Genomic DNA, 27,118 nt, shown 5'->3' on the forward strand with positions numbered 1-27,118 from the left:
TATTCTAATAAAAATTTTTGAAAAGAAGCATATAGTTTCATTAAAAACAGTACTACGTCAGGTATTTTAAAAGAGCATATTACTTCTTATGCTAGCATTATGTGCTAGAAATTGGAGGAATATTGAATTCATTTTATGTGATGGAGAACCATAACTAAATGTATTGATTTTAAACGCAGAAATGAAATTGCAGTTTTCTGCCGGATGTGTTATCTCAAATATTAAATTTACTTTCAGCTTTGATCTCTTTAGTGTCTACCTTTAAAACCAAGTATGAGGTCTCTGTTTAGTGGTTGTCTTTTCTATGGTGATTCTGTATAAACAGAAATGCTGTTTACTCAGTGCTGCATTCCAGCCAGCCAGCTCATACAGGTAGTGAAATTATTCAAGCTGGGAAGCTGTTTGCTCAGTGCCAGAAAAATTGGTACTGACTTGTGATGAGGACACTCAGGACCTTTTCAGTTGAGGTCTTCATCTCTTTCTTTGTATAATGCATTGATGTTTTTCATCTTGACGTGATTGTTATCTCTAGTTCATTCTCAGTAGCTAATGATACTGGCTGTGCAAGTGGCTCAGCTACTCTCTGGTTTCTTTGATTAAGCCTCCCAGTAAGAATTTAACCAAATTCAACCAAAACTCCTCAGCTGTCAGGCAAGCTTCCATTAAGAAGCGACCCTAAACACCATTCAAGAATCTGATTTAAGATCCATGTGTTTTAGATGAGTAATTAGATTGGCTATTCATAGTGAAAAATGATGCACAGAGTATCAGTGTGATATTCCCTTTAATAACTCATTCTTTTATCTGTGTGAGCACCCTCTTGATCTCTAGTGCTTCATTAGCTTTCAAAGCATACTTTGAGATCTAATTTAAGCTCCGATTCATCTTTTCCCCAAGGTGCCCTACACTGCTCTCTCATCTGTGCTGAATGACAAAACAAGTGCCTGACAAGAGAAAACCAAGAAAGTATAAAGACATACCTGCTTTCCTCAAGGGGATCTGAATAGTTGTGCTCTAAGCTGTTCAACATTAGACGGAAAAGATTAGTAATTTTGAAGGATTATGCAAGGTTTTAAGTACACATCCCCAGTGCGCAGCAGATGAGGCATCACTACCTGTAGTAGCAATAACAACTCGGTATTGCTCCACTTGGTCACAGCTAATGTGGCTGTTGAAAGCGATCTGGAATGCTTTTGAAAACAGTGATCTTGTTATTGGAGATACTGTTATAAAATTAAGAAATTTCTAGTTAAGTGTCCATCTCTCAAACTCACCTTCTCATCCCACTCAGGTGTAGCTTATATCAGACTAATTTAGAATGCAATCAGAATCAATTCTTACTTCTTAGACTTACTGTATCAGTTCCCTGTGAAGCCCCGGAGTTATAAAAATCTTTATCTTAGCTGCAGTGGGTTGATCCATATCTACATTTGAACATGACACATTTATAGTACTGATGTAATACTATGGGTTGTCTGCTGTCTTATTTCAGTATGTTTTTGTAAAACTTGGAAATTGCATTTATACTTTGCTCAAGATGCCCAAACAGAAGTCGTTTGGGAAGCCCTGATTTTGGTTCTTTCAGCTTCTTAAATGCCTGTATTTTTAACTTTATCTTGTAAAAAGTCTAATTGAAACATTAGAAAAAAGAAAGTGTGTCTATGGGAAGGTTTTCTAATTGTAGACAGTATTGATATTACCAGTGATCTTTTTCCCAGATCTTAGCTTTCAAGCAGCTGCTCGAATTATGTCTGCCCCTGCTTATGATGCCTTAAAGGTGATGAAAGACATAGCTCAGAACTTCCCAATAAGAGCCAGGTATGATACTTCAGCTTGTTTTTCAAATACTGTTTTTATGTTTGTTTTTGAATTTAATAACAGTAATTCCAATTTATACCCACACTCTGCAGTCAGGTATTCATGTTTTACAGCTTGCTAGATGCATTCTAGACAGTTTCATTGAGTAGATAATAACTCCTGGGAGAGTTCATGATTGGTCTCTTAAATGTTTTCCATCTACTGCATGAGATATCCTGTAGGCATCCTAATCCTTCATGCACTCGTGGTTGAAGGCCTAGTCCTGGCTTTTACTAGAATTACATTTTCACAGGTGCAAATTCTGTTTAATTAATAGCAGATTTGCTTGCACTAAGAGTAGGCAAAATTCTGTTCATTTCATAGCTCAACCCACACTAAGTACAACATTATTAATTAGATATGATCCTGGCTTCTGTATGTTAGAGATTTGTCTTCAATTACAGATTAGTCAACAGAAGATAAAGGTAAATAGATTGATAACAATTTCCTCTGTACTAATATTAAAGATTGCCCTTCCTGCAAGACAGTTGTACTGCAAATGAGAAATGTTTTTCTCTACATTTAATAAGTTCTTCACATAATTGTATCAGCACTGTTTGCTTGAAGGACTGAATTAAAGATGATGCTAAATATGGTTTTTAACTCAGCGTGCTTTCACATTTTATGGCTCTTGTTTAACTATCGTGTAATGTTTCAATGTCATCTCTGATTTTCCGTTAGCAAAAATCTACACTGTAATGGAAGTAAAATAAGTTTCTAAATGCCTGAAACATAATGATTGCAAAATGGTAAGGTAAGAGTTCACACTTAGATTAGCAACTAGAAAATGCAGCTTTTCATTACAAAGAAGTGGAAATGTACATAGTGTTGAACTTCAAGGTCAGTTCTATTCTTTGAAGTACTGGAGAGAAGACAGTTTGAAGTGGTCTAGATGGCATTCAGGTCACTGATTTCAAAAGCCATAAACTGTTATATCCCCCTCCAACTCCCATTGTCTGTTTGTGGCACCGCAGAACAATTTACCTACTCTTTAGCCATTTTATTTCTGTTTTTCTGGGCAAAGGTGTAAGACTTAAACCTACTAAAGGGGGAGTTGCAGTTCCTGCCCTGTATAATTTACTGTTTTCTTTAATTTGAAATTTTACAAATATTTAAACAGTTTTAAAAGTTAGTAGGTCTCTGTTGACAATCTTAAATCAGAGGGGTACTATCTAAAAAGAGTGCCCAAAAATTATTTTACTTTCCACATAGATTAGGTATGAAATTGGCCATTCTTTCATTATGCTAATTTTGGCTTGAAAATGGTGTATAAAAATTTTAGAACTATAGTTATGAAAATAAAAGTTCAATATTATATGTTCCTTAAAAATTGAAGGATTCTCTAGGCCATAAAAATTAATCTGCCGTCCCTTGGAAGTTTCTTCCACTTTCTATTTTATAACCTGCATTTCTGTGTCAGCTGATTTTACAAAATATCATCATATGTGAGCAGTCTAATAATTGATACATCTCATGTTGATGTTTTGATAAGATTTTATAAGATAGTTTACAGCTTTGATTTGTTATTTATGTCCCCAAAATATCTGTTATTCAAGAATATGGTAACAGGAATTTAAGTACTCTTAGGTTTCTTCCTATATTCATAAGCAATAATCACAAGCAAGGAGTCATTAATCTCACCCTCCACTGACTACTGATGCTGATGTATCTGATGAGTTCTGACTGTTCTGTAGCACTGTCTTTTATAGCACAGTTTGAGTTACACCTTCCTATTTTGGCCAATTTTAAGATAACTATGGGATTGTATGAATACAGTTCCTTCTTGACCCTCTACTGCTTTTTCATCTCATGTTCCAGAAGGGATTCGTGGTAACAAAAAGAATGTACCAGAATATTTACAGGGGGTCAGGGGAAAAGGGACTTACATAGAGAAGGCTAAGCTGTGATGAGTTCTGTAATACTTGCAAACAAAACATGGAAATCACACTGTTTGCTCTTAACAAGTCTCTTTGATCACTTGATTTTTTGTTTGAAGTAAACACTGATCTTAAGTGTTATTTCTGATATACTGCAGAGAATATACAGAATTTTTAACAAGATTTATTTTTGGTTTTTGGAGAGAGTGGAATTAAGGGTTTGTATTATTAAAATAATTGTTCTACTACAGTGAGTATTGAAGTTGACTTAGTTCTTAATTCTGTTTGGTTACCCTTCAGATTTAGAATAACTTCAATTTTTCTTTAAGCCCCATCCAGATTGTCTAAACCATACAGTTACATACAATTTTAGTGTGTGTGGAGTCAGGGGGAGAATATGTAGTCAACAGAGTAGTTATTTTAGCTCTTATTAGGGGATTCACATTTAGGTTAATATGGCTTGGGGCTTCTTGTAATCTGGTGAGATTAATTCTACTCTGGGTATGCTTCACCCTGCCCTAATAGTGATAAACTTGTACATTGTGGCAGGTGAAGGTAAAACAATATCGAAAGGTAAATAAGATAAAAAAGGGGATTATCTCTTAGAAGTGGAATGGCTAAGAAAACTAAATTTTCAACGGCTTGCAAATACTCAACATGTTCTTAATCAATAAATCTCTTTTCTAATCTCTCAGCTAATTTTAAGGAAGTCGTTCCTTGCGTATGTTTTTGCAAAAGAAAGGGCAAAGCATCAGATCATGTCCTTGGCCACCTGTGCTCTAACATTGATTAGCGAAGAGTTGTTAACATAAAATATACAAATACGACATTTATTTAGGTAATATTTTAGACGATCTGACAACTTACTTTTTTATAGCATACATACAGATTTCCGGATAGGTAAGAGGAAAGACTGAGAGTTGTATAAAAAGAAGTAATAATATTACCTCAACAAAACAGCATAAATTTGAAACTTAGGTTAACTAGAGTAACACAGGAGAACATATTTGTTTTGAAAATAAAGCATAAGACTGTGCATTGAGACATTCTGTCTCAATTATAGCATTTTTCAATTCAGTACATTAAATATGATATTAAAATAATTTTGCATGAATGTAGTTCTAAAAATAAAATGTTTGAGTGTTGCTGGTATTTTATTTTTACAGATCATTGACCAGAGTGCCTGTCGACAAGCAAATGAGAAATGAAATAGAAGAAAATCAGAAGGTTTGCTTTTATTTCTTCTAGTACCCATTTGAGTTACTATTGCATTGCTGCGTTTGGACATTTGTATGAGTGCAGCAAATTTCACATGGTTTCTTTCAGAGCAGAAAAGTTACCGTAATTTACTACATAAATAATATTGAAATTCTCAATTCATTTTTATTTTTCTTTCTGCTGCTCTTGGTACTTTTGCCTTTCCCCCTTTTTGCTTAGCAGAATTAGGCAAGGATAAACAATGTTTTATGGAGCTCTGTGTTCAGTCTTTCATTGTATGCTATGATGTTAATCTTCTCTAGCACTTGGTCTTGAATCTAGGTATGCCATTCGTGTTACAGTCAGGGCATGCCAGTTCTGAGCTTTCCACATTCCTGGACTCATGTATACAGCTCTTCTGTAGGGTATATTGAACATCACCTGTAATAAATGGTGGATTTATTTTCATCCTTGTTTGTTGTAGCACACAAAGAGTCATTTATGTGTTCTGACTGATCTGAGGTCAGTGCTAAGGTGCTACTTTGCTTTTTCTGTCTCAGTATGGAGTTTGGATCTGTTGTTTCAAATTCATTATTGGGCAATAGCCATCATGCTTTTAGATTTGGTCTCATGAACTGTCAGGTTGTCATCGTTTTGTTTTTAAAGAATCTTGTAAAGACCTGGTTGTTTTTGTATCACCAGGCCACCAAACCAAACGTCATCCTTGACTGGATGGCATATCCATGTACTTAATCTTTCTTTAGTGTTTATTACCCAGTTTTTAGTTGACTGCTATTGACTTGACAACAGTTGTTAAGCCTTGTGTACTCAAGTAGCAGACATTTCTACAAGTGCCTGTTTCCTGTCAAAGAGGGAGAGTGGTGAACAAACCTTGTAACTAGTTTTGAACAGTCTGATCTCTCGTTATGTGCCAGTTAAGTTCTGAGTAGGGAACATTCTGCTGATTTTCAGGCTGTGACTTTTGTTGGTCAGAGCGTGTGTTTTTGTATGATGTTAAAACTCACCAGCCAGTACACTGATGGAGTTTATTTCTTACTTAAGGCAATCTGGAACTTTTGTAGCTTCCTCTTTTGCGACTTTTTCACCTACTTGGGCCCTTCACCTTTCTTGTGCCCAAGGTGCTTTTTTGATTCTTGGATAGATGATGCATTTCAGTGTTTTCTGAACAACTTCTTAAGCAAGAACTACTTCTCTACCCCAAAAATGCAGAAAAATTAAGCATATATCAGGAATTAAAATGGATATTACTACTAAATATGAGGACTAGGCAAGCAACTAAGATTTTATTTGGAAAGTAGATAACTAAACTAAGACATATCTGTATCAGTATCTAAAATCATAACTCTGATGGTGTAGTCAGTGCACATGGAAAACAATTCAGCTCACTCAGTGGTTGTTTTGTGGGTGTGACTGAGTTGCCTACACTTGGATTTCTGATGTCATTTGAGATGCCACAGGGCATCTGAGGTAGCCACACAGGTCCGGTGATCACGATATGGGGACCTTTCTCCATGACCTGTATGTTCCAGACTGAAAGCTTCATCTTGAGACCTTGTAGTGTCTCAAGTGACATTGGAAATCTTTGTAGTTGGCTATGTGAATCACTTTTATGATTCCATAGACTGAATTTGAATACATTAACTGTAGCAGAGTCTTAGGCACTTAAGTTTATGTTTCATATTACATCCTACTTGAGACTACAGGTCTTTACACAGCTAAAAACTAAAATACGTTGAATAAAAGTAGGGAAACTTCCTGAACACTGCACAATAAATTGGTATGTGCATTCTTGAACTGTAGTACATCCATCTAGCAGCAGGAGAGATATGATCTCCTGCTGTGAGTAACTGAATGATTCCCTCTCAAGATAATGAAAGTTGAATAGTAAATGTAATGGGAGAAAATAAAGGTATTAAGAGTTGAAAGGCATATGATGATTTAGATGTAATTAGTTAATATCTAACTAAGAAATAGACAAAGAACTGACATATATATTATATATAAATAAAAAAGTAGGTCCAATTAAACAAAACTTCCAGTGCAATAATTTGCTGACACTTTAGCAAGAAAATAGTATATGGATATTATTGGCATTAACTTCTAGTCCTGGATGCCTAAATATTCCATCCATCAATGTTTGCTAAGGCAGATGGATGAACTGAACAATCAAGTGCCTAGTATCAAAATTATGTAACATGTCTCAGCTCCGATTCAGCTCAGTTCTCCTGCAGTGATACTGAAGGGTATGAAAACCTTTCAGAGTCCCATTTCAACATCTAGTGGCTGATACTTCTTTGTTCTTGCATTCATTTTACTAGGTTAATGTTTGCATGACCTAAATCAGCCAGTTGTGGTCTTATTGATATCTCTGTTAATCATAGAATCATCAGGATAGGAAAAGACCCCCACAGTTTAGTCCAACTGTCCACCAAGATTTCCTCACAAAACCATGTTACTTAGTACGACATCTAAACATTGCTTGAACACATCAACCGCCTCCCTGGGAAGCCCATTCCAGTGCCTAACTAGTGTCTTTCAAAGACAAATTGTTTCCAAATGTGCAACCTGAACCTTCCTTGGTCTGGTTTGAGGCCTTTCCCTCTTGTCCTATTACCTGGGAGAAGAGGCCAGTCCCCAGCTCTCCACAACCTCCCTTCAGCTGTAGAGAGCAATAAGGTCTCCCCTGAGCCTTCTCATATCCAGACTAAACAATCCCAGTTCCCTCAGCAGCTCGTCATAAGGTATGTGCTCCATACCTCCCACCCTGACTGGAATCCTCCTTATGTTTGCTGTCTATTGAATCAAAAATTACCCTTGAATCAAGTGGCATTAATGGGGAATTTTCTGTAGTTACAGGGCTTCATGGCACAACTCTGGTATTAAAAACATGGTCAGAATTAGATTTGCTAACTACAGAGACAGTCTTATAAGTGAAATAATATACACAGCATGAGCTGCTTGGTCTAAGTGTGTTTTTCTTGTTAGTTCATTTTTTTGGTTGTTTTATTCAATAAGTGAAAGCTAGATGGGGGAAGATTCTTTTTTTCCCCACTTACAACAGCCCTTTCCATTTCTCTGTTGGGAATTAAGACAGATGTGGAAATCTGACAGCTCCTCCTGGTGTGAGTTGAAATAAACTGCTGTTGTTGCTCCTGTTACTTGGTATGGCCACTGTTGTTGGTTTGAGCAGCGTGGTGCCTCACTGCTTTCTAGGGAAAAAAACTTCAAAGGCAATCCATACTAAAAACTTCCGTCTTCATTTGTTTGTTTAATTATTGCGGAGTTTTTTCTTCTTTGGAAAGCAAGGATATGCTATCCGTTTCTCATCTGTGTTCTTTTTCAAGGTACCTTTGAGAAATGAGATTGTATGCTTCTAGTCTATTATCTTCCCTCGAGTTGCTACAGCCCATTTTTTGACTACTGGACGATTTTGAGAAAGCTGGTTTCTAGTAGAGGACTGAAGGCCACGTAAAGGGTCTCCATTTGGAAGTTAATGGATTTTAGGAAGAATATTCTTGGCGTAATTTTTCAAATAAATTTGAGCCATATTTTTATATTTGTGTATATTTTCACTGTTTGTCAGTAGACACTGAGAATGTGTACGAGTAGGAGCACTGTAGGTTGTCATTGGGGGCATATTCATTAGTATTTCCTGAAGGACTGGAAGTGTAGAGGTATGCTTTCAGTATTTTTACTAATAACATTCAGATAAAAGAAGTTACCATGCTGAAGAGATTTGATGTGTCTGTTTTGTAGGATTACTTATAGTAATCTTGTTACATACACGTATGTAGTCTTGTTACTTGTACATGTCTGTGTCCGTGTGTTATTGTTTACATATACCTAAATAATCAGCAGTACTTTTCATTTTTAAGCACCTTCATGAAACACTTGGAATCCAACCTGGTGAAGCACGTTTATTTCTAAATGGCCTTCATATTGACTTGGATTTTCATGATCCATTTAGGTAAGAGAGTATGTTTACTTTGAAGGTCCCAGAATTACAAAGAATACTGGAGTTGTGCTCATGGTGATAAATAATCTAATCTGTTGCTCTTTCAGAGCCAGGAAGTATTCCAGAAGAGAGTTTTGCTTTATATACAAACAGTGTGAAAGGAATTGAAAGCATTATTTTTTCTAGGAACGTGTATTCTGTAACTTACATATAATTCCATGTCTTCCCACATACAATTAATTTGGAAATGGAAGGAATTCAACATGTATCATACAAAGATGGGGGAAGAACGCTTCTGAATAAACAAATTTATGTGCTGTCTCATCTTCATTTCAAGATTCAGGAAAAAAAATAAAGCATTACATTAAGCTGGATTATTTCAGGGATGTTAGTGAGTCTGTGCCCGGTAATTTTGTTCCAGTGCATTCTGTTATTATGATCTGATACAGTGTTTGTCTTAAAAAATCTTTTTACAGTTTTTATGAAATATTTTTCCTTTTTATGCTTTAAAAAGATTTCTTTATACCCATTATGCATTTTGTTCTCCTGAAAAAGTATCTTAGAGACTCTTAAAGTGGAAGGGAAAGTAATGCATGGCCTTCATGAACTCGGAATCCAAGAGGAAACCCTGAGTAAATTTATGAGATTGCAAATACATCCGTCAGATAACAGCTATGCTCTAGATATTCGTCACTCTTCAATAATGGTGAGTATTTAAAGTTTTATTAGTTCAAATACTACATATATTTGTCAACCCTATCTATGAAAAGTCTTGGGTTTGGGGGTTTTCTTTTAAAATACTGTGCATAAAAACGCATTTTTGAGGGTGGAATCTCTTCAGTGTATTTCAGGATTAATTTTCTCTTGTTTATGCCTTGTTAACATTGGAAGATGTAGGATGTTTAAAAGAAAGGAAGACTGCATTGAAGAGTACCTGCAAATCACAGTAGAATTTGGCTTTGAGGCAATTGATCTTGCTAAGTGACCTGTTCCTTTGTCCGCGTCTTCTTGAAGTCCCGGTTCACAGTGCCGTCCTCTTTCTTTATCCCCTCAATCCTGAAGCCCAATGTGACTGTGGAGCTGATGGTCTCCCTCCACTGCATGTAGCGGGGTTTGGTGACTGCCCGCAGCACATTCTCCTCTTCAGTGGGAGCATCGGGGTCCACCTCAATCATCTTCTGGTACATGTCTTTCCTGAGGCTTGGCTTCTTCCGGGCCTTTATCAGCTCTTCCTCCAAGTATGTTCTGACCCCCGTCTTGCAGTCCATTACACAGGGGGAGTCAAATTCAGCTAGCATCTTTGTACTATGGAAGAATGCAAAGTGTACTTTACAAATAGAAGAAGTGAACTGTGGAGAATGCAGAGTTGCTCACAGTTGTCCAGTGTCCCAACTTCTCAATGTTTGTCAGAGTTCTTAGTTTACATGCAAATGGAAAGTCACTAAAATATTCTGTATCTCTCTTTTGTTTGCCAGTTAGAGATAGTTTGCATACAAAACAGTGTAAGAGCAGTATACAGTTATTAATAATAATGTGAAAGTGAAAGGAAAAGGGGGAGCTGTATTTTTAGAGACATAAATTTAGACTGTGATTGACAATCTGTTAATTACTTAGTTATTCTGATATATAGTAAGCACTAGAGCTGGTGATAGAAAAATATTATATGTTTTTCAGTATGATTATGTTCTGTTACACTCGTTTGCCTGATTAGCTGTTACGACCTTTGTGTTGCAAAAATACTTTCCACACTTGAAATAATGTTTTTATTTACATTTTGATAGAGAACACAGGGGATCTTTTTTCCTCTTCCTTTCGTATAACATACTGAGAACATATAACATTTTATAACATATTGAGAATAAAAGGAAAACAAACAAACAAACAAAAAAACCCAAAGTGTTATTGAAAATAAAAGATCTATTAATTTTACAAGCTATTTTCTGTTGCTAATTAAAACAAGAGGATGAGTGATTCTACTTTTTCTGGATTTTCTGTGTATTTCAGTGCAGCTTGACTTATACATCCATATTTTCTCCATTAGATAATGTGTGTTTTTTAAATGGTTGGCTTTTATGTTTTAGTGGATTAATAACATAGAAAAGGACCGCAGCTACGTTACATGGCCTGCAAGCTATCAGGAACTGCTAAAACCCACATTTCCTGGAGTTATACCACAGATTAGACGCAATTTATATAATCTGGTAAGTTTGGAGTGGTTGATTTTTTGCACAGTGTTTCTACTCACTAATGGAACCAAATTTCAGTATTTCTTTTTTTTTTTTCCCCTCTGAATATAATTAATAGTTTTCTTCCTTTTACACTCTCCAGTGTTCGACTTGGGCATTGTTATATTAGGAACTTTGCCTTGCTACATACAGATAATTCCCAATTATCAATTTATTTTCTTCACAGAACACTACTGAGTAAAGATAGTGCTGAATTGTCTGTTTTAGAGATGGTGAGCTCAGGTGTGGAAAGATTAGGTTCAAAGGCATACTAATAATAGAGGTCTGTATCCTACTTTTTCCTCTCTTTGCCTAATTCTGTATGACTTATTTAAGGAAGCAGCTATTGCAGACTTAAAATAAATATAAAATGAATTTTTATGGAGGCTGGTGCATTAAAAGAAAACCAAAATACAAACAATATGATTCAAAATGCATTCGTAATGAAGCACAAGCTGTGTATAATGTATATTGCATATGTATTCGAAGTTACTTATTGGTATAGTTGTATGTAACAGCTGTAGCACAGAAATCTACAACATATCATTTCACTTTAATCTCAGGGGAAGGGAGTGTTCCAGTATTTTTTTAAAATTAATTTACTGCATTTTAGCTGCTCTAAGAAAATCAGACTTGAATGCAAAATTCAGGTAAATAACGTACCAGTGTGGTGATTAAATATGTATAAGTGTAATCCATCCATGCAGACAAATCTCAGTTTTAGATTCGATATGTGCCTAAAAGATTATTTTATAGCTCAAGCTTCAACAAGTGAAACAGTGAATACAAGTCTGTGTGAGGCAGGGGAGAAGAATTTCTTCCTTTTTTAACTTAAAGTCTTATGTCAGCATATTCTGCTTACTTGTTTTAGTTTGGTTTTCATGACTGAAGAGAGTTAGATGCAAGTAGCAATAGAAATTATTACTTTCAAGTAAGTGTAATCCTTTCAATTAAGTATAATTAAATAAAACAGTGACTTGGTATTTCTTCCAAGTTCATGAATTCTGAAGTTTTCTTCTTTCTTGCTCTTAATGTTTTCTTACAACTTATGGTTGGAGTGCACAGCTCTGAAATTAGCATAAAGAAAAAACATTGGTCTGTAATATCTTTTCTCTTACTAGGTACTTTTTGTTGATCCTGTCCAAGAAGATACAGGCGATTATATGAAACTGGTGGAATTATTCTATCACCATAATGTACCACTTCGGTAAGCAAAACCTGAACGTATTGAAGGAAAGGCTTAAAAGGAAGCTGCTTTCCTTTATTCATCTTCTGTTCTACTAGGCAAAGGCATGAATTCCAATGAAGTCCAATGCCACAACATTCTCATAAGCCATTATTTTTATGCTGCTCTCCTTAAGTCTGTGAAGTATTACAAATTCTTAAGGTAATAAGTTAAAAGAGGTTACATACCTGACTGTGTGACAGATGTACTGCAAACACTTGTTAAAAAGTTATGCTCTCAAGCACTCCTACTGGTGGATGCCCATTTGAAATTGCATTCTGAGCAAAATGAATATCCTGTAAGAAGGCAGATAACTGGTAAAAACACAATTTGAGAATGTTTGTTTGTCTTAGTTCTTTGAATTGTGTTTGCTTTATGTAATTTTGTTGTTTTAAAAACATCTGAAGACTCTGAGATTGACCTCAGAAGAAATTAGTCCTCCAACTCTGAACAAGGAATCACCCTGAGGAAGGAGATGCTTTCCAGCTGTTCTGATGCCTGCTTTATGAGAAAACAAATTGTTCTTTGAAGCATCTGTTTTCTTTGGTTGTGAGAGGGTGCCCAAACTAGGTCCAAGGTTCAGCAAGATGAACCCTATGTTAAGTGTTTAAAATCTTCCCATGAAACAGCTTTTGTTTCCCCAGTGAATCGCAGGGTCTAAACTTTTGAGTTCCCTTTAAACTTTTACTAGTTCTGATCTTTTTTTCTGCATTTCTTTATCATTATTTGGTGACCAAAAACAAAGTAGTCACAGCAGATGTTATCTGTACATCCCTGTCACTACTTCAGTCCCTGAGGAGAACGTGTCACTGAACATGATTTGCCTTTCCTGCAACAAAAAGAGCACAAGAGCAGCCAAACAGGGTCAGACAGAAGAAAAGTTTATACCAGTCTGTCTGCAAGAGGAGCTGCCTACATAAGAAAAGATCAACCGGGTATTTTGCCTGAATATCTTCACAGTCTTTCAAACATTTGGAGGTCAAAGATTTCAGACCTAGATACAGTTTCTGACTGTTTAGCAACCTTCAATGCATAAACTTTTCTGTTTCCCCCTCAAGTTCATGTTCTAGAATGTGTATAATATTGATGTTTTCTTAAAATGTGCGATCCTTTTGTTTCTTTATAGAATTGGATTTGTTTTCATTTTAAATACAGAAGAAGAAATTGATGGAAATGAAGATGCTGGAGTAGCTCTTTGGCGAACTTTTAATTATGTTGCAGAGGAATCTGACACCTTTCAAGCCACCACCTGCATAATTAATGTTAGTTTATTTCAAAAGAAATCTATTTTTTTAATTGGTTACTTGTCTGCACAGTTAGGATTTTGCTGCCTTATGTCAACATGATACATTTGCATTTACTTCACGTGGAAACGAATTATTAAAAAGTGTATAGTGTTACCTTGCCCCATAATTACTTGAAAAAAGAATATTTACCTTCTCTGGAAACTAACATTCATGTCATTTGAGCTGCTTTGGAGAATGTAAAGAAAGAGATGCATATCTTACATATATGAAGAAATAGAACAGTTTGGAAATGGCACTGTGGATCTTGTATTGTTCTTGGTAATGTCATGTACCTGCCTCTGTTCTGCATCTCTTGAAGATGCATTGTAAACTGGCTCTGGCGGTTTTATACGCTTTGGAAAACCTTTGTTATTCCATGGTGTTGAAACTGCAGCAGAGTAAGATGAGTCGTCCTTGGTCATGCTTAGGCTGCTTTTGAGTGTCAAAACCATGGAAATATTGCAGACTTGCAGTTTAACAAACAAATGCAGTTTTCTGTTTGAGAAGATTTGGATTGATGTAGAGAATACAATTTCAGAGACAAAGGAGGTGACTGTAGGGTGATAACATGAACAGTCTATGTGAAGACTCTTCAAGCAAAATAAAAACAGAATATGCTATTAATATACTATATATATCTTTTTCTACACTTAGTTTTCTTCTGTTCAGTGCCTAGAAACTAATATTAAAGGGAGTTTATAAACAGGAGAGAAATCAACATTTTACACGAGTAGATTGCAATAGGACAAGGGGGAATGGTTTTAAATTTTAAAAGGAAAGGAAGGGACATTTAAGTTAGATGTCAGGGGGAAGTTTTTTACTGAGAGAGCAGTGAGGTGCTGGAACAGGCCGCCCATAGGGGTTGTGGGTGCCCCATATCTGGAGGTGTTTAAGAACAAGGACAGGTTGGATGGGGCCCTGGACAATCTGACCTACTGCTTGATCTGCTGTAGCAGGGAGGGTTGGAACATGATCATCCTTGAGGTCCCTTCCAATCCAAGCCTTTCTGTGATTCTAATGTCATAAACAAACTCAGAAAGCTAAAGATAAAAAGAATTGAAGTACCTAGAAGTACCTGCGATTGTTAGGATCTGAAACGCAGTGAGGACTGCTATCCATGACCACATCTAAAATATTACTTCATAGTGCTTTTTTGTTGTTGTTTAAAAAGGATGTGGGTTTTTTTTTCTATTTCATATTTCCAGTCTCCATTTCACATAATTTCATAATATAAAAAGTAGGAGATGATAAATACAGGTTGACAAAAATAATAATCAGTAAAATAAAACCTCAGAGATACTGAGCTGTAGAGATAAATGGATTGTACTGATCTCATTTGAAAAGAAATAAGAATTATTTCCTCATTCAGGTTTATTTTGTGTGTTTGTAAAGTAAAGAAATCTCATGTTATGAAATAAGATAGTAAGGTAAGTGAGTGTAGGGAAAAAATACTGATTACCTTGAATTCATCCCATATAGATTCAGGTAACCAATGGTGGTTGTGTAGATTAAGAATTTAGATTCCTTTTCTCATCGGTGGAGGGAAATAACATTTTTCATTTAGCTCACATAAGTGCACTTTCTTTGCCTCTTCAAATTTAAACTAAGGATGTAAAAGTAGCTTAATCAGAACAGTGAAAAATCATGCGTGTGTGTGACGGTGGTAATTACTAAAGGAATGTGAAGATTGCAGTACAGCATCTAAAGCACTATAATACTATACCAATGTAAAAATTACTACAGCACTATAAAAACATGAGATTTATTTTATTTTCTTTTATGGATTTTATTATTACAGGTTTTTGGGGTTTTTTTTGTTCTAATTTTTACAGATGTACCATGAAGTGAAAGATGGAGGTGTTCTAACAGTGAATCATGTGAAAAATATTCTTAGAAGAGAATACCCCCATGCTGATGTTCAGAGTATATTAGGTGTTCATTCTGAATATGATGAAGGGAGGAAGGTATGTTGAGAGCTGAATGGTAAGACACATTGCAGTACACAGTTGAGTCACTACATTTGCTAAGCTGGAAGGTTACTAAATATTAAAGCAAGTACATATGGTAGCTTTGAGTTAAAGTTTTCTTCAGTCACCCATCAGTTTCAGTGGAAATGCTGAGAGGGTTTCTGTATTCTGTACTCTCAATGAACTGTTTACCTGTCTGTACTGTGTGAGGAGCTGAATGAAGCCCATCTTCTCCACAAATCATTGGTTCCTTTAGTTGTGATTTCAGGTTAGTTTCCTTTGGGAAGGACAGCTATGTATTTTCATTTAAAGGCTACAGAAAATATGTTTTATCTATAGTTTACTATGTTGATGGTTTTCTGCTAAAATATATGTAGGTACTGTTTTCCTTCATGTATCTTCAACTGTGCAGTCTGTAATGTACCATATGTGTTTCTGACACATCATCCACTTTATTCATTTGCTTTTAATTTTTCTTAAATAACATCTGTTATGTCCCTTCAAAAAAGGTACATCTATGCAGCCACAGAAAAAAGGTGTCATTTGCGTTGGTCAGGTCATTCCTCACTAGGATGCATCTGCCCTAGAAGGACCTGACTATGGTTAGCTATGGTTAGTTTCCCACACTGAGTATTAAAGGAAAAAAAAGGGACTGAGCCCCCTCTACAGCAGGGACTATGAGACTGCAGTGAAGTTCTGAGAGGGGACAGTGGAATACCAGGAAGACTGACACAGATACTACATAGAGTTTGTGGCCATCCATAACAGCCTGGGGGGGGGGGAGGGGAGGGAATTACTTTGTTACTGCTTTTATTTGTATTTTTCTCACTGAGTTTGGGAGCACTTGCCTTTCAAATAAGCTTAGCTTCTAAATGTGAAAACCTTTGGAGGATTTTTGGGATGCCTCCTTTGGAGAAGGGCTTTGATACAACCGTAGTTTGAGGTGGATCAACATAAGCTTTTTCTTAGAAGTTACTGGCTAAGAATACTAAGCAAAATCAAATAATATTGCTCAGCAAGATGATAAAAGCAGACATTTTTAAATCCATATAGAGGTCAAGCAAATATTTTGTCATTCTGTTTTGGAGATGAGTGCAGCATGTCCTGTTTGTTTCCAAACAGTTCCCATGTTGTCCGTGCTACTCATGAAAATCTGTGACAACAAACAGTTCCGAGAGATTTGAGTTTGCTGTCTCTTAATACTGGCTTTTTTTTCTTGCTGTGGTCAGCCACAGTCCATTTAATTCTGTGATATTTCTGATATATTCAGGCAGGAGCAACCTTTTATAAAAAGACCGGTCTGGGTCCATTACCTCAAGCTCTGTTTAATGGTGTGCCCTTCAACAGAGAAGAGATGAATGCTGCAGAGTTAGAGGCTGTTATTCTTCAGAGAATTATTGATGCCAGTGGGTTCTTCCAGAGGGCAGTGTTCATGGTATGTTTAAAACTTCTGAATGAATGCAAGATGAGTTATTTGGCAATTTAAGTCATGCTTGTAGACTGCGGGTTTTTTTTACAATGAGGTGGTTTAGAATTAACAATATGAAAGCTGAAATTACGTTGTGATATAAATTTACGGTCATTATTTTGAAACAGTGTGTTTAGATTATATAGATATAAGGAACAACTGAGCTTATTCAAGTCACGTGGAATTTTTCAACCAGAAACTGAGAGCATGTTGCAGTTGTTCTTTGGAAAATGTGCATCTGATATTTTGAATTACTCCCTGTGTGATACGTTATTGACTGGAAGCTGCCCATAACTTTTATAGATGCTTTAAACTCTGCTGAATGATGATAATAAATGTGTGGTCTTCTTTGTTTGTCCTCAAACCGTCAGAGTACTGATTTCTGTTTGTTCGGTTTTTTTCCCCTTTTAACACAGGGTTTGTTAAATGATCATATAAATGCAATAGATTTTCTTATGGATCAGAACAATGTCGTTTCTCATATAAACCCCAGTATTCTTGGATCAGAAAGAAGATACCTACATTTCAGATCTACATCTGGTAACTACTTTTCTCAGCTTATTATTATTATTATTATGTTTATTATTATTTTCCTTTTTTAAGTCTAACAAGTCGTATTTTACATTTTTCAGTTCCATTTGATGTACAAGACTTCTCTACTTTCTCCTTTTTGGACTCACAAGATAAAAGTGCTGTAATTTCAGATAGTATGAAGTATTTAACAAAAAAGGGTACGTTAATTTTGTCTGCACGCATATGTTATGTATATGGATGTTACAAACTGATTAAATTTGCCAGTGAAATATCCCAAGTAAATAAGTGTCCCAAAGATGCCAAGCAAATAGAAAAATATCCCAATATGGATAAGGGAATGGCTTGGGTTGGAAGAGCCCTTAAATATCATCCAATTCCCCTGCCTTGGATGAGGTTGCCGCCCACTAGACCAGGCTGCTCAATGCCCCATCCAGCTTCTAGGGATGCTCCATCCATAGCATTTCTGGACAACATGTTTCAGTGCCTCGCCATGTTCTCAGTAAAAACATTCCACCAAACATCTAACCTCTTTTAGTCTAAATCTGTTATCACTGATCCTATCACTGTCTGACCATGCAAAAAAAAAAAAAAAAAGGCACTCCATCTTCTTTATAAACCCCTTTAAAGTACTGAAAGGTCGCAGTGAGGTCTCTCTGTAGCCTTTTCTTCTCCAGACTGAACAGAAGCTCAGCTCCCTCAGCCTGTCTTTATGCGAGAGGTGCTTCAGTCCCTCTTGATCATCTTTGAAGCCCTCCTCTGGATCCATCATAAAAGCTCCATGCCTGTCTTTTGTTGTGAGCTCCAGAGCTGAATGCAGTACTCCAGACAAGGCCTCACAAGGGCAAAATAGAGGAGGACAGTCACATCCCTCACAATGCTGGCCACCCAAGACAGGTCCCTGAAAAAGATGCCACTCATCACTGGCCTCCCTACCTGGGTATTAAGCCACTGACCGCAACTCTGGCTGCAGCCATCAGCTAAGTTATCATCCATTGATCAGTCAACCCTTCAAATCCAAATCTCTCCAACTAAAGATAAGAAAATGCTGTGGGAGCATTGTCAGAGGTCTTAAAGAAGTCCAGGAAGATGACAACATCTGTTGGGCTTCCCTGGGCAACTGATGCATAATCGCTCTATCATAGAAGACCGCCAGACTGGTCGGGCATGATATCTACCCTGAGTGAAGCCAAACAAAGGGTCGGATTGAATCACCTCTTGCTTTACTGCTGCTTCTGGAAAGATTTGTTCTATAAAATGTTCTGCCGAAACCCGGGATTGAACCAGGGACCTTTAGATCTTCAGTCTAACGCTCTCCCAACTGAGCTATTTCGGCTTACAGTTTAATGTCTCAACTATCTCCTTTTAGGAGCCAAATTCTCTCCTAATGCTGTAAACATAAATGATAACAACTTGCTGTTACTTTAGATTTTAAAGAGCATATTCAGTTTTCAGGCTACTCTTATTTACAGTATATGAAGACTAGAATTCTTTGTAATATCTATATGCAAATTATGCATTTCTGTAGTTTAATGATGATTGATTTTATTTATTATTTCCTACTTATTTTGCCTCTAGTTAGGTTGTTAAATGTCAGTATTTGAAGATTTGTGTTTCTATAGCAAAGGAAAAAAAAGAAGTATTCTGATGGATGGTCACTTGTACATTTTATCTTCCTAAAACCCACAGGGTTTTGTACAGTTAAAACATTTTGATGTGTTGTATTTGCAAGTACTTTCCCTCTGAGTTACACTGGGTGTTTTTACATTATCCCATCATGGGACAGAATATTTCTGTTAGCAAAGTGTTATTCTTTCAGTAATTATTTAGGGAATATTAACATAGTTTTTACCTGCTCCACTTTCAGAAATGTATTTAATATTTCTTTAGAATAAATGTATTTGACTCTCTTTGATTCTCCATCTAAAAGCAGAGGGATGTGTGAGTTGGCTATAAATGATGACTGGCTTTCAGTCTGTAGGCTCATTTCAAGGATTTAGATCTCATGTAAATCCCATTAACTATAAGCTGAAGGTTACATTTCCAATCTCTGTTGCCATTGTGTTTTTCCAGACTCGAACAAACCTTAACCAGAGCTTCTTCCTAGAATCTCACTAGAACCTTGTGAAATTCCCCTCTCATGTCTACTTTTACCATTTAGGGAACATACATTAAACCTGCGCAGACTCTCTTCTTCTAGAGATAATTTTGTTAATGCTCTTTGTGAATCATTGCTCCTCAGTGAAGAACAAAGAACAGGCATGTGTAGACAAGGAAAAGGAAAATTTTCTGAATATACATCTGTGTTATAGTTTAATGTCTTTGGGCTGTATTTGATAGAGACCCATTTGTGCCCAGATGCAGTAATTTTACCCTGCTTTTGAAGGACTTTCCCTTTACTATTGGGGAATATGAATGGCCAAACTTATGCTTTCTTACATCTTTCTTATAACTACTTAATTATTTTCATGTCTGACTATATGACCGAACTCCTCCACAGGTTTATGTCAAACCTCTGATAAAATGGAACTTGTTAAATGAAGCTAGCTTACTCTTTAGGACCATTGTGTTTCAGTGTATAGGAACAGATCAACTCTTAATGACCATTTCATATTTGCAGAATATGCCAACTTTGAAAGGCCCCTCAAGGATGGTCAAGGCCACATCATAGTCCCACACAGTACTATTGCAAGTTCAAACCCTATGTCTGAGTGTTGTCCAAATGCTTCTTAAACTCTGGTGTTAACGTAGTGAAGTTCTTCCTAAGAATTTTATTTCTATTTGATATGCCACATCAGATAGTTACAGTTGAAGTCTTACAGTTAGCAGTCAAATACACTGAGCCTTCAAAATCTTGAACAGATTAATTCATTGTTTGTTATTCGTGAGAAGATTCTCTAGAACGTAAAGCAAGATTATTTTTACTTTTCAGATGAGGGTGCATTATATGCTGTTACTGTCTGGATTATTGCTGATTTTGATAAGCCGTCTGGGAGACAACTGCTTTCTAATGCCTTGAAACACCTGGTGAGTCTCTGGCTCATGTATCGTGGTATTATTTTGAAAAGGACTAATGTATTTTAACTTAATTTGAAAAAACAAGCAATATCTTGGCTGGAAGAGTCTCCAGCATCTGAATGTACTTGCTGCATTGTGGGGGGCAAGGCCAGCTGCAGCAGCATTAAGTTGAGGAGAAGGATGACGCCTTCATTGGCTTGCTGTGCATCTTATAACATGGCATGATGCCCAGCTTGTCCTTCTGCAAGTGAGGGAGAGCACCCTTCTCTGTTTGAAACCTCTTTATCAAGGGCTGACATTGCAATTTCGCAGTTTAATTCTGTTGACAACCACCTGATTCATTCCTCAGTTTTATATTCTTCATTACAGTGGAGTGTAATGGAGTCCCTTTTCTTCAGGTAGTGACGGTACCTGGTCCTATCCTCGGGTCATCAGTCTCGTACTAAGATTTAAGTGCCATCAGTTAGTTTAGCAAGTGGAAGAGTTTCCTGCTGATTAAGTGATAAGTGGATAAATTAACCTTGTATCTATTCTGGGCTCAGTTTGATATGTTTTTGAAAAAAAATTGAAGAAAGCACATCTACAAAACCAAGCCTGAAGTCTGTAAATGGACATCCATTTGTACCCTGCATAATGCTAAAAGGTCATTATTTTATCAGAAAAAAAAAAAAAAAGTAGTCTTATATTTAAAATGTGTCTCAGAATAGGTAAGTCCTTATTAATAGCACCTTTGCTGATAGTTGAAGTTCTGAATTAGGTACTCCAGTATATTTTCTAAAGACAAATTGTTCCAAAAAGTTAAATAGTAAAGACGTTTCACACGAAGGGCATTATAATAAATATGCACGCATTTAGTAACAGCAGACGGGACTGTAAAATTGTGCATAATTCCATGTTTTTCATTGCAGAAAACAAGCAGTCACGTACGAATTGGGGTTTTGAACAATCCTTCATCAAAAATAAAGGAAGATAACACAGCCATTGCAAGAGGAATTTTGACAGCTTTTCTAACACAAAGCAACAGGAGCTTGAAAAGTTTCCTAAGTAAACTCACAAAGGAAGAGACAGCAAAATCCCTTGCTGCTGGAACTAACATTGTTAAAATCCTCCTCCCAGTGAGTGCAAACTAAAATGGGCTACTTTCTGTTTTGTTTCAAATGGTTTTATTCTTGTAAGGCTGTACAGTTGAGAGGAGCTATGTTAAGCCTCACAGTTTTTGGGTCAGCGGATTCAGTGCTTTTTGACATCCTTCATGTGATGAGGAATGGGCAGTTTCTCTCTGGTAAAGGAAGAAAATATGAGAGTACTGGGAAGTAGAGAATGGGTACTGGATTACTGAGACTAAAATGGTTTAATTTTCATCATTATTTCAAAGCTTGCTCTTCATTAAAGTTAACGTTTTAATGTTTTTCAAGAATTAAGGGTTCAGAATTAAGCCAGGTTGGATGGGGCCCTGGGCAACACCTGGTCTAGTGCCAGATCTGGAGGCTGGTGGCGCTGCCTGTGATGGGGGGCTGAAACATGGTGATCCTTGAGGTCCCTTCCAACACAGACCATCTTATGATTCCATTCTATGTTTAAGCTGTATCAAACAAACATGTTAAAACAGGTGTTAGTTTTTAGAGTCAAGTGTTCTTTATGCTTTTTACCTGCAGATGATAGTGCATTTCAAGGGTTAATTCAGAGTGTTAGTTTTTATGCAGCTGTGTGCTGGATCTTAGAGAAAGTGTTTAACTTTGGGCTCGGCTTTCCTCTCATGTGGTTGCTGGAGGGTAAAATTTGCCCACCAACCAGTTGGGAGGCTGTGGCTCTGAACCAATGACATATACTTAAATTGAAGCTGAGGTGGTTGTTTTATTTTGATTTTTAGTTGCCACATAGCTGGAAGTTCTCCTTGCTTGCTTCAGCTGTTAGGAAATGTAGTTTTGCTGAATCATTTCACAGTCTCATACTTTACTTTTGCCTTAGGGAAAGAATGATGATGCTTTTGAGAAGAAGTATAACACTTTAGGACTGGATATAATTAAAACCCACCAGATGTTCTGTCAGGAGGTTCTTAAGCTGCTTCCTGGACAAATAGCTGTTGTGAGCAATGGCAGGGTAAGAGCGGAATTGTCATCTCTCAATCTCTTTGTGGTTACTTTTTATTTCCTGGAATTCCAGTTTCAGAAAATGCAAGGTATTAATTTCCCACTTTTGCAGCCTGTTGTTAGGGATCATTATGAGTATTTGTCTTGTTTCATGTCTTATTTGCTTCCTTCCTATTATTAGTTTATTAGTTCCATCCCATTGACGGTACTATGTACTTATGTCATGCCCACACCTCTTTTAGGGAAAATCTGATTAAATAAGTGACAAAATCCTATGAATAGGAGTTTGATGTATTATTAATGATGCTTAGGAGTAAATATTGATCCTTACGTTACTTGTATTTCACACAATTGGCGCAGGATAAACTTATGATCAAAATAAAGTTGCATTGATTAAAGTAGTAATTCCAAACTCTTCTGTTGTAGGAAAGAAAAAAAAATGTTAGTAAGCATTACATTGTTCTATAGTCTTAATATTCAAGCATAATACTTTTTGGCCTTTAAATTTTTAGTATGTGTTTTCTGAAATCAATAGCCTTTACTGCAGTTTGGCTATAAATTGACTGTGATTGAGAATAGAGTGCTAGGTTCAACAGTATTTGCTAGTGGCAGTCAATGCCCTGCAGTACAAATACGCTTTTGTATAAATTGCTTCTTAAGTCTTTTCTATTTTATTACTCCACCATTAGGGAAAAAAACAACAAAAATGATATGCTGGTATCTCATTACTGGAAACATTTTGATCTGTGTACTTACCTGCTCTTGTACATCCTTAAATGGCTTCTGAGATGTTACTTGAAATACCACAGTATTATATATATATATATATAGGTATATATATACCTATATATACACAATATGTGTATTGAATATTTTGTGTTCACTTAAAATCTTAATATATTTTTGCTTACAGTATTAGAAGATCCTGTGCTCAATAACATCATTTTTTTCTCCAAGATACTGGGTCCTTTAGGTGAAAATGAATTCCAGTCAGAAGACTTTAATTTGTTAGAACAAATAACATACAGTACCTCAGCAGAGAAGATTAAAGCAGTTGTCAAAGAGATGGGAGTCAATACTAAAAGGTAAAGTTTTGGGGGGTTTTGAGGGCTTATTGGCCAAACATACAATAACGTGCTTTGTTTATTGATGGTAACAATTTCATAATCCTTTTGCCCATGGAATATGAACAGAGATTCAAATACATAGCAGTTGTACTTTTCGTACTGTATACTTACATATACACTATATCTGCACTTAGTGTTTGCTGCTTTGTATTATGCATTTGCTGTCCTCTTAGCATCCATGTACATTTATGGAGACAATTTTGATGATTCCTTGTTTTCTTTTTAGCGTTTTCCTTCTAACCTTTTTCCTGTAAACAATTCCTACCACCTTTTGGTCACTTAAAGATGATTACAATGAATAGTAATAAGCGTAATAAAATCGAGTGCATCTTAAAAACACAGAAATGTATGAATGTTGATATTTGAAGTAAGAAAGTACATTGTCTTTGAGAGTCATTAGAAAAGGAGCCTGTAGAGGCAAGGACAAATGCAGTGCTTTGATACCCTGCTAGGCAGTATTCACACATCTGTTGATTGAACGGGTACAATTGGCTTCTAGCCAGCTTCTAATCTAATCATCTGATTTGCGTTCAAAGAAGAGAGAAAAATCATGTTATTTTTCCACGACAACTATGGAGAAATGCGTATTGCATTACTGTGTCTGAGCATCATTTCTGCTATTTAGAAGCACCGGCGTAACTGAGCAAATAAGTACCACAAAAACCGAGAAGAGTTAGAATTTTCAAGGAGTTGAGTAGTGAGAGGCAAAACATGTAATCAAATGTGATTAAATGTTCAGTGGGGCTGAAATAGAACCGCTGAGATATCTAAAGAAATTCCAGTAAGAAATGAAAAAAAATGTCAAAGATCTGGGTAAGTAAACTGGAAATTGTCTTCAGTTATGTCTGTATCTAGGTGTTGTCATAGAGAAAAGTAATAAGATGAGGAATAAAGAGCTGTAAATATCAGTAGATTATGGTATGCAAATTGCGGACCTGAATGTGAATTCTGGTAATTCTATATTGCTTCATTTTAATAAGCATTATTTAGACAGACATGCACTAAAATCCGAATGTTTTACTCCCTTTGCGATGAAACTCTTTGCAAAATGTATGTACCTTATTTATGTGCCTTATTTAATACAGTGGCAGTGATTTGATTATGAAAATAGATGCTCTGCTGTCGTCTTTGCCTAAAACAGAGACAAGACAAGATGCTAAATTACTTAGAGAACAGCACAGGTAAGTTCTGTCTGTCATTACAATGCACTTACAGTATTTCTATATTAAAATTAAAATGTTCTGATTATTACATTAGAATTATTATTACATTTAGAAATGTGAATAAGCATGTCAGTTTCAAAAGTTATTGGTTGTGTGTCTGTGTGAACAAGCTATTCATCTATCCTAGCATCATATGTTTTTACCTCTCTTAATAGATGAGTTAGTAATACCTAATGGTTTTCCAGCCTTAACCTTTATTGAAGAGAGATAACAATCTGTGTGAATAGAAGTTCTGATCTGGAGTTAGAAAGATTGGAGTACATACTTTGCATTTACTGAAATGTTAGAATTAACTTCACAGATCAGAAGTCAGTGAGCCCTCACTGTTCTTCATCAAAGTGGAAAACTCCAGTCTATTCCACTCGTTCTGATTACCATTGGCAAGGCTAATACACACATGCTCATACTTACATAACAATTTGTGGATTAGCAGTGTCACTCTTAATCCCTGTTCTCAGCTTGATCCTAAAATGCAATTAGATTACATTGAAATGCAAATTGTGTGGCTCATTGGCATCTGATTCCTTACTAAGAAAATGAGCGGACTGTCTTCAGCTGACAGATTGACATTAGGCCACTTCATACCAGTGCCACTACTGCACTTTGGTGTGTGTATTGAACCCTCGTGTATCTGATCCTGGGCTTAGCAAGTGAGTATGCCAGAAGCACCTTCTTTGGCTGTCATTGTTATTGAATCATAAAATATTAGAATGGCCTGGGTTGAAAAGGACCTCCAAGATCATCCAGTTTCAACACCCCTGCCATGGGCAGGGTCACCAGCTACTCAACCAGGCTGCCCCAAGCCACATCCAGCCTGGCCTTTAAAGCATCTGGGGACCTGAATGAGATCTAAAACAGTATAATTTACATCTGTGGGATACTAATAGTACCTGTTTTTTATCTAAGCATAGCTGAAGCCAATCTTCTGGAGTAAAGACAGGTACAAAAGGGCATTGGCACGAGAACCATGATCAGAGTTCATATTTGGCCTTTTTTAGTGATATCACAGAGGGCAAAAGTGATTGGTGTTTGAAATGAGGAAAATGTTTTCATAAGCAGTGAAATCTAAAGCATCTCTGATATTACAAAAAAGTGCCTTAAAAATGCGGGGGGTTTTTTAATGCTATTTCTAGAAAATTAATTCAGAGTCTTCATGTCACTTATTTGTTAATCGTGTTTTCAACAGTGTAGTAAAAATGGAACCCCAAGAGAATGAACCATTCTATGACGTTATTGCTATTGTCGATCCATTGACAAGAGAAGCACAGAAGATGGCTCATTTACTGATTGTAAGATGGTGGTCATTTCTTTTAATCTGTACTTCTTGTTTCCATGTTCAATTTAGTAAAGTGGCAAGCAAAATTTAGATATTTTTAAGTAAGTATCTGTTAGTTTATTTGAATTCATACTTAAAGGTCAGAGTTGATCTAGTTCATCCTTGTTAAGTACCTTATTTGTAATTAAAATTCCAATATCCCATAAACCAGTCCCCCTTAGAAGTGAGTCCATAAATGGTCTTTATAGTGAATAGGAGGAAAGGACAAAGTCATCTGTGTTACATAGAGGGAAAGGACCTCCCATTTCAACATCCTAAGAGGCATATATTTTTTTCCATTAAACCAAATCACCTCAGTTTTCCAAGGTACCTAAATGAGGTGGTCTAAATCTGACCCGTAATGTCATCATAAGGAGATTGGACTGTAAACCTTTCAGCTCTTGAAAGAGTATTTCTCAGTTGATTAATGCTACCAGGTATATCTAGAAGACTTCCATTGTGTGTAGCTATTGATCATCCGAGGAAAAACTGTCCTAAAAACATAGCTCCTAAAATGGTTTTCTTCTTTCACTAGCTGCAGAATATCATTCCACCTCAGTCCCTTTATAGTTTTCCATAAAAATGTAAATTTCTCTTCACTTTATAGTCCGTTAGAGTTCTGAAGCCTGTAACTTAATTTTTGCTGTGTCCTGTTTTATCTTTTTCTGTGCAATAATTATGGAAGTTTCATAAATTCTTACTTTACTTTCTTGCTCCCATTTTTATATCTTATTGT

At 36.2% G+C, this 27,118-nt stretch overlaps 1 protein-coding gene and 1 non-coding gene across 3 annotated transcripts in view; one reads left to right on the forward strand and one right to left on the reverse strand.

Annotated features, from left to right (window-relative positions):
* The window catches only part of UGGT2 (UDP-glucose glycoprotein glucosyltransferase 2), a 66,343-nt gene that overhangs the window by 18,023 nt on the left and 21,202 nt on the right, over positions 1–27,118 (forward strand). Inside the window, exons 9-25 of one of the 2 annotated variants that reach the window (XM_015851550.3) lie at positions 1,719–1,818; positions 4,901–4,961; positions 8,828–8,919; positions 9,463–9,613; positions 10,989–11,108; positions 12,254–12,339; positions 13,484–13,619; positions 15,476–15,607; positions 16,881–17,045; positions 17,495–17,618; positions 17,711–17,809; positions 20,542–20,636; positions 21,536–21,742; positions 22,596–22,727; positions 23,675–23,802; positions 24,930–25,025; positions 26,251–26,356. In XM_015851550.3, the coding sequence (XP_015707036.2) occupies positions 1,719–1,818; positions 4,901–4,961; positions 8,828–8,919; positions 9,463–9,613; positions 10,989–11,108; positions 12,254–12,339; positions 13,484–13,619; positions 15,476–15,607; positions 16,881–17,045; positions 17,495–17,618; positions 17,711–17,809; positions 20,542–20,636; positions 21,536–21,742; positions 22,596–22,727; positions 23,675–23,802; positions 24,930–25,025; positions 26,251–26,356 (2,030 nt within the window). The remainder of the gene's footprint in view (positions 1–1,718; positions 1,819–4,900; positions 4,962–8,827; positions 8,920–9,462; positions 9,614–10,988; positions 11,109–12,253; positions 12,340–13,483; positions 13,620–15,475; positions 15,608–16,880; positions 17,046–17,494; positions 17,619–17,710; positions 17,810–20,541; positions 20,637–21,535; positions 21,743–22,595; positions 22,728–23,674; positions 23,803–24,929; positions 25,026–26,250; positions 26,357–27,118) is intronic. The other variant, XM_015851551.3, reaches the window with a different exon arrangement.
* TRNAF-GAA (transfer RNA phenylalanine (anticodon GAA)) lies at positions 18,873–18,945 on the reverse strand. Its single transcript has one exon. It is a non-coding gene; the product is annotated as a tRNA-Phe (tRNA).

The sequence above is a fragment of the Coturnix japonica genome, chromosome 1 (assembly GCF_054131305.1).
Source record: "Coturnix japonica strain WE chromosome 1, WE-NBRP24, whole genome shotgun sequence".
In the NCBI taxonomy this organism is placed as follows: domain Eukaryota; kingdom Metazoa; phylum Chordata; class Aves; order Galliformes; family Phasianidae; genus Coturnix; species Coturnix japonica.